General features: G+C 44.1%; 1 protein-coding gene across 1 annotated transcript in view; it reads left to right on the plus strand.

The window, feature by feature from the left end:
• ANKRD55 (ankyrin repeat domain 55) overlaps positions 1–7,866 on the plus strand; it is a 37,353-nt gene that overhangs the window by 19,668 nt on the left and 9,819 nt on the right. The window contains 3 exon segments of the mRNA XM_088845568.1: positions 3,195–3,379; positions 4,897–5,065; positions 5,069–5,195. Coding sequence (XP_088701694.1) covers positions 3,195–3,379; positions 4,897–5,065; positions 5,069–5,195 — 481 coding nt within the window.

Below are 7,866 nucleotides of genomic sequence, written 5' to 3' on the forward strand. Positions count from 1 at the left end.
TTAATGACAAGAAATGTAAAAGCACTGGCTTGTGGTTGAAAGAGGGGTGGAAATGGAATGTACCACTGGCTTAAAAGACACCTGCTGAGATCCAAAAATATACATTTGTGCAAAGGCTTCAGCCAGGCCCCACACCAGCACATAGTGTATTTGGACAAATGCCCAGCATGAACAGAGAAGTGCCAAGCCAGGCAGCTACAGCTGCCATCAACACCAGTATCCACAGTGCCTCTGGGATATGCCTCCAATTTAGTGTCCCTCTCTGGTGGTCCATCGAGGCCCCAAGGCAATCTGAAGATGGAAGCTACAGGTGCCTGACCCAGGGCTTCTCTTCAAAGCACGGGGCTGAAGGAGGACTGGATGGCAGGAGGTGATGCTGTTGCTTTCAGGGGCTCTCATCCCCATTGCTACCCCCCCCCCCGCTGCCACCAGCCTCCGCCCATCCCTGTTGCATCTGCTATCTGGTAGGCTCATCTGGGAAATCCCTAAAATGGTGGTGTTTGGGGGGTCTAGGGGCCCCCTGGGACGCGGGTGGCGCTGTGGGTTAAACCACAGAGCCTAGGACTCGCTGATCAGAAGGTCGGCGGTTCGGATCCCCGCGATGGTTGTGAGCTCCCATTGCTCAGTCCCTGCTCCTACCCACCTAGCAGTTCGAAAGCACATCGAAGTGCAAGTAGATAAATAGGTACCACTCCGGCGGGAAGGTAAACGGCGTTTCCGTGCACTGCTCTGGTTCGCCAGAAGCGGCTTAGTCATGCTGGCCACATGACCCGGAAGCTGTACACTGGCTCCCTCGGTCAATAAAGGGAGATGAGCATCGCAACCCCAGAGTTGGCCACAACTGGACCTAACCCTTTACCTTTATCTAGGGGCCCCCTACCCCTTCACACCTAGCTCTGACCCTGGCTCAGGAAGTTTTTAACTTGCTTTTTCCTCCTTTGAACAACAGTGCCTTAAGTCTTAAAGTGAATCCCCTTTCTGAATCTGTTTAAAAAGTGTTTTGCTATGCTTGACAGGGCACTGTTTTCCCAGTCCCCTTTGGGAGCACAAAACTAGTTCATTGGATCCTGGCCATTATTTGCTATCTACCCATTGGGAGCATTTTTTTAAAATGATGCTGCCAGGAGACATAAGCAGAGCTGGGTGAAATACATATGGTTGAGCAATCTAAAACGATATTTCAAATGGGCATTAAAAATATTTTATTTGTGGTGCAGTAATACTCAGAATGGACTCTAGGTTTAGATTCCTCTTGATAAAAAAGAGCAGTGGAGACCTAGGGTGTCTTTGTAATGTTTGCTCTATTTACAAATACTCAAGCAGAGCTTACGGGAGACAAACAAATAGCAGATCTGCAGAGAAACATGGAGACTCCAATGAGCTTCACCTTCAGCTGACTCATAGCTCTCTCTGTCCCTTTCTTTGTAGTATCGCATTCAAAACTCAAATCTGCTCTTTTGCAGTCTCTCTGGCCCTACCCTTCTGCTGTAAATGTGTCATGTTCTCCAAGCTGTGGTGGCGTCACATTCAAAACCATAAAGAGATTCCCAGCTATCAGGAGAACTTAATCATTGGCTCCCATTGATAACATATCAACTGACCATTCTCCACTATTCAGAAGCAACCCACCCAACAGAAGCACTTCTAACTTTGACTAAGAGAAGCAAAACAGATTTAAAAGGCACTATTTATAGGGAGGGATGCATTTATCAAATCTGTTGTAATAGATTGAATATTCTCACCCTGATTCCTCAGGTTTGAAGAACCACTTTTCCCAACATCTCTCATTCTCCGTTGATTCACCCCCTGATCAATCTTCTGGTCTGTCATCCTGGGATGTTGTTGGCTCCTGGGGTGCCCCTTGCCTTCCAAGTTCATTTCTGGGCACAATTCAAAGTGCACCCACTAATGCTTAAAGCCCTAAACAACTTAGGCCCCAAAATATCTGAGTGACCACCCCCACAGACACCACCCCCAGGGTGTTAAGATCAGCAGAGAGAGCCCTCTTGGTAGTTTGACTGCCCTCAGAAGTTCAGGGGGGTGCTGCCTCAGGAGAGGGCAATCCCTGGGGCAACCCCTAAGTTGTAGAATTCCCTCCTCGCAGAGGTGTGGCTGCCACATTCACTATACAGCTTCTAGCAAATGCTGAAGACATGCCTCTTTACCGTGGCTTTTGACACCTGATATGTGTGTTTTGAGGATCCACCCTATTCCTGTGACTGTAATTTGTTCTAAACGTTTTGAATACTGAATTTTTAATTGTTGTAATCTGCCCCAAAACCTATTGGTGAAGGGCAGGTAGTAAATTTAATAATAATAAAAAAACAAGGCTGGACTCATAGCAACCACTTTGATGACGTAAGGGTAGCTGTGGTACTTTCTGCATTAGAGACTACTGTATTATTTCCACATCTCACAGTCAGTTGTTTGTTGGTTGGTTGGTTGGTTGGTTGGTTGGTTGGTTTGTTTGTTTCTCCCCCTCCCTGCTTCCTCCCAAAGGAGCTCAGGGCAGGAAACAGACAAGTAATAAAATAATTAAAGTTTCTAAAAACCTATCCTGCTGCCAACCGTTAACAACAAATTGTCTTTTAAAGCACAAGTCACCATTCAGGGGGAAAATATCCCTGAAAATGCTCTATTCATGAGTCTCAAACTCTGACTGACGCTATAAAAAGGTAAAGGGACCCCTGACCATTAGGTCCAGTCGCGGACGACTCTGGGGTTGCGGCACTCATCTTGCTTTATTGGCTGAGGAAGCCGGCATACAGCTTCCGGGTCATATGGCCAGCATGACTAAGCCACTTCTGGTGAACCAGAGCAGCGCACAGAAATGCCGTTTACCTTCCCGCCGGAATGGTACCTATTTATCCAGTTGCACTGCGTGCTTTCAAACTGCTAGGTTAGCAGGAGCAGGGACCAAGCAACGGGAGCTCACCCCATCACGGGGATTCGAACCGCCGACCTTCTGATCGGCAAGCCCTAGGCTCTGTAATTTAACCCACAGCGCCACCCGCGTCCCGCTATACATCAGTTTAAATTTAATTAATAGACTGGTTGAAAGCTAAATATAAAGCACATGCCTTTGCGGTGCAATAGGGAACACCACAAACACACAAAGTTAGTAGGAGCAGGAGTTGCTGTTGTTCATTACGTCTTCTTCTCTGCGAGCACACACATATATGGTTGGTTTTCAGAGTGGCAATCGGATCCTTTGCTCTATCATCCTGAGCCACCGCCAGGGTCCGTCAATCATAAACTACGACGATGAGAACGGGAAGACTTGCCTCCACATTGCTGCCGCTGCAGGATACAGCGACATTATCAGTGAGCTGGCTAGAGTCCCAGAATGCAACCTGCAGGCCCTCGACGTGGATGACAGGTGACCATGGAAACCAACTGAAAAGAGCTGCAGAGCTCTGGCAGGGGCCCTCGTTGTTTTTTGACCTACAGTGAAGGAGGTTTGGCGGCTTTCTTATGAAACGTGTCCCCTAATGAAAGATACTCTCCATGGATCCTCCTTGCTCAGCAACAACTCAGCAAGTGGGTTCCTTAACCTTTGCTGTTATGGTTCTGCAAAGGAGAAAAAGCAAGTGTTTTTGGAAGGCGTTTCTTAACATGTTGTTTGCTTAAATGTTGGCCAGAGTTGATTTTGTGGCACCACGGCTCAGTAGGGAGGAACCTTGTGAGTTATTATCTAATAAGTAATAAGGTAAAGGAGGAAGTGCTTCTTGCATGTCTGGGTTTTAAAAGGGAAAGGTTTACAGGGTAGACAATGAGAATCTCAGGTAGGCTTTTGCCCTTTCAAACAGAGGGCTCCTTCAAATTGGGAGCCCTCTTCTGACAGCCCTTCAAATAGAGGACGGTCCCCTGTAACATGGAGCGCATGGCCTCCCTAGGTCCCAGCAGCTCTCATTTTATTTTAAAAAGTCTACTGTAAAAAGAAGAAAAGCCCACAATAGATAAGCATTTGTGTTTTTAGAACCAAAAGTCAGTATAGAAATGTTTTATAATTTTTTAAAAAGAGTTTCAAGGTATAAGGAGATTTTTTTTTAATTGTTAAGAATGCTTTAACACTGGTATAAAAGCATATACAGTAGTATCCATTTTATAAAATAAAGTAATGCTCATGTAAATGATCTTGGAGCACTGAGGTTAAGCAGGTGTGGACTGGGTAGTTTTTCTGGATTGGAGGCTGTTGGGAGCCCCATGTAAAAGCTAAATGCAGAAATAATAAACAAACTTTTAAAAAAACAAACCTCTCTCCAACACACAATTTAACACAGAGAATTCAATCTTCAAATATTTGTGCAGTGATGCAAAACTTTGATCTCAGCACAAAGTCCTACTGGCAAATCTCAAATTACATCCGAGTGTGAGATCTGCCAATATAATATTGGCTGTGCTGCCAAAATCCAGGTTTCTTTGGCTGCTTAATGTTCAAATTCAACTCTTTTGAAGTAGAGTCAGAGGAACAATGGAGGTGGTATTTCATAGGCAAGTATCAAGAAGATTAATTGGACCTGATTGCATCTCATGAGCTCCAGGAATAATAATAATTATTATTTTATTATTATTATTATTATTATTATTATTATTATTATTATTATTATTATTATTATTATTTATACCTCGCCCATTTGGCTGGGCTTCCCCAGCCACTCTGGGCGGCTTCCAAAAAATATTAAAATACTGTAATACATCAAACTTACAAAGTCGTGCTTTATAGGAAGTGGTGAACTACTATGTTGCCTCTGACATGTAATTGCATTAAAATGAACAGTTGCCATGCCTCAAAAATCTTGACTCCATAGAGGCGCTCCACCTTCTCAGCTGGTTGTTTTAGTCTGAATTTAAACAGCACAAAGCTATAAAATGATTTGTTTTTCTGCTCTCTAGGACACCTTTGCACTGGGCTGCAGCAGCAGGAAAAGCTGACTGTGTAAAAGCCTTGTTACAACTGGGGGTGGATTGCAGCCCGAGAGACATCAATGAGAACACCCCCCTGACGTATGCTATGTACTGTGGGCACACAGCATGCATCAAACTGCTGTCCCAAGAGAACAGGTAAAAACCTTCCCTTTTCACTTCTCCCAAAATAGCAAATAGGGACAATTTTAACCTTGGAGCTTATCAGGTTGTCCCTACTGTAGTTGTCTCTGAGGACCTTCACCTTGCTTCCCCACTCCCCACCCAACGTAATAGCCACACCGTTGCAAACTGAGTTGCAATGAAAATAGGAAGCTGCCTTATAGCAAGTCAGGCCATTGGTCCAGTAGCCTAGTGTTGTTGGCACTGGTTGGCAGCACCCCTTCAGAGAGTGAGACATGAGTCTCTCACAGCCCTACCTGGAGATGGCAAGGATTGAACCCTCCTGAAAATTCATCAGCATTTTACAGTTAATTTCTCCCAACAAACACATTTTATGTTCAGTTTTGACTAATGTTCATATTTTTGCAAGCTATTTCCCCTAATATAATGTGATTTTCCATGTTATTTTCAGCAATATAGTCATGTCATGAACATTTCCCCCTAATATATGTATTTTTGTAAACATTGGTTGGCAAACTGCCTGGTAAAATTCAGATAAATGCAAAATTCAAGCAATAGCCGTGTTTCAGTTTTCATATTGCTTTAGAAAGTGTGACTTTGATAGATTCTGTTTTAAATGAGACCTGAATCAAATTTCTTCCTCATCCCTAGTTACAACAGCATTTGTTATGATTAATGAAACTCCCCACGATACCAGTGCCATTTTGAGAACTATTTTCATATTGTGTTATTGTGTTTTTAGACTCAAGTGCTTTCCACTAAAGCTTAGAACAGGGGTGTTGAACGACATCATCCCTGACCACAGCCCTGAGGCAGGTGGAAGTTCACCAATATTGGGAAGGTCACAGGTTCCCCCTCCCTAATTTAGAAGCTGTGAGGACACTGTCATTATATAGTTTAGTCACTAGGTTTCATTGCACTTAATTGCATCTGAGTGGAGCATGGGTAGGCAAACTAAGGTCCATGGGATGGATCAGGCCCAATTGCCGTCTGGATCTGGACCGTGGACGGTCCGGGAATCGCCACATGGATTGCCAGCACGCACGTTCTTTCCCTCTCCCTCCCTCTCCCTCACACAGCGGCGGCGGCGCCTCCTCCCTCCTCCTGGCTTCTCTCTGCCCTGCCTAGAGGAGGAAGGGGGCTGGGCTTTGTTGGTGCCAGCAGCAGCAGTGCTCGAGCAGCCACCATTTTAAGCATCCCCTCTCTGGAGCCCTTTCACGGCTGCTCATTGTTCCGCCGCCACCAGCCCCTGCTGCTCGCAAGACACAGGTAAGCAGTCACCAGGGGTCATGGTGCTCTTGCATCATTTCCCCCCCCCAAAAAAAAATATAGTCCGGCCCCCCACAAGGTCTAAGGGACAGTGGACCGGCCCCCTGCTGAAAAAAATTCCTGACCCCTGGGGTGGAGTCAGGAGTTGGTGCTGCTATGCTCTTGTTTAAAAGAGACGATAAAGTTTTTGTTGCACTTCCTGACTGGAAAGTCCTCTAGCTTTCCATCAGAGAAAGGCACTGGTTTTATTAACGTTTAAGTAGTGAACACAAACAAGGCTACCTTCCTCTCACATCAGTGCCGCACATATAAAACAAAAAATATACCTTTTGCTTTATATGTTTGTAGTTGCAACCCCAGGCTTTATATACACAATACATTTAAAGCACACACAAAATCCTGGGAACTGTAGTTTACCCCTCACAGAGCTACAGTTCCCAGCAACCTTAACAAACAGTGCCCATAATTCTTTGAGGGGAGAAATGTGCTACAAATCTGCTTCAAAGGTATCGGGCAGGATTCAGCTAATGAGTCCTATCAATGGAATCTCTGAGCAAGGGCAGGTTATAAATCTGAACTGGAATTTGTGAGACTAGAATCAGCTAGTCATGCAGTCTTTGTTCACTGTTCTAAATTAAGTTCAGAACAAACAAACCCTAGATTAGGTTTCAGTTTACATAATCCTCAATCTGATACATATCACATTCAAAGAGTCACGGACTATATATAAAAGAGAGTTCTTTAGATATCTAAGTGCAGTTTGAGAGATCTACCTTTGCATGCACATTCATTTTTTTCTGTCCCTTAATAGTATCTGATCAAACATATTTTGCAGGTTTTAGTAGTACTTCAAGAACCTGCAAAGCCTGTTTTGCCAGAGATCAATTGAAGCAGGCAAAATTATGTATACCCAAGGAGCCTATCATATCAACATTAGGTACAGCCTTAGAGCTGTGGTGGTTGTCCATTTGTTCTGGATTATTGCCAGATTCACTTGCAAAAGAGGTTCGTGGTTTTCTTTAAAATACCACCACGTACTGAAAAAAATCATTCTGGATGCAAGATGTAACAATCACACAACTGCCCTACTAAATGGCAATGCACTATGAATCCTCTGTGCCTTTTGTATTGATATGCTCTCCATTTTTGAGGACAGTCATCTATGAAGGTGGAAATTTAGCAACGTTTCCCCCCAGTCTTCTGAATATTACATTTCTCTGCCCTTCCCCACCCTCCGGTTAATGACTACAGCTAGCCTTCTTTCCTGTGCTGTGAAGTGTGAGAGTGAAAATGTTTAAGCCTCTTTTCCGATAAATATTCAGCAAACTACAGTACACTTCCTGTAAAGGTTTAGCAGAAGCTCGCTACTTTGAGAACAATCCTCTTGCTGCAACCATACAGAGTTTAGGATATTGGTTAGTTGGTGGGTTTTTTAAAGTTAACATTTATACTCCCATTGTATAAATGTAGCTGGTTCTCTTAACCAGTTTGTGAGCTTCAACTTTATCTATGTGTAACATTTTATTTAAGATAATCTTTTTTCGAATA

This window comes from Podarcis erhardii (assembly GCF_964252035.2).
Source record: "Podarcis erhardii genome assembly, chromosome: 11".
NCBI lineage: Eukaryota > Metazoa > Chordata > Lepidosauria > Squamata > Lacertidae > Podarcis > Podarcis erhardii.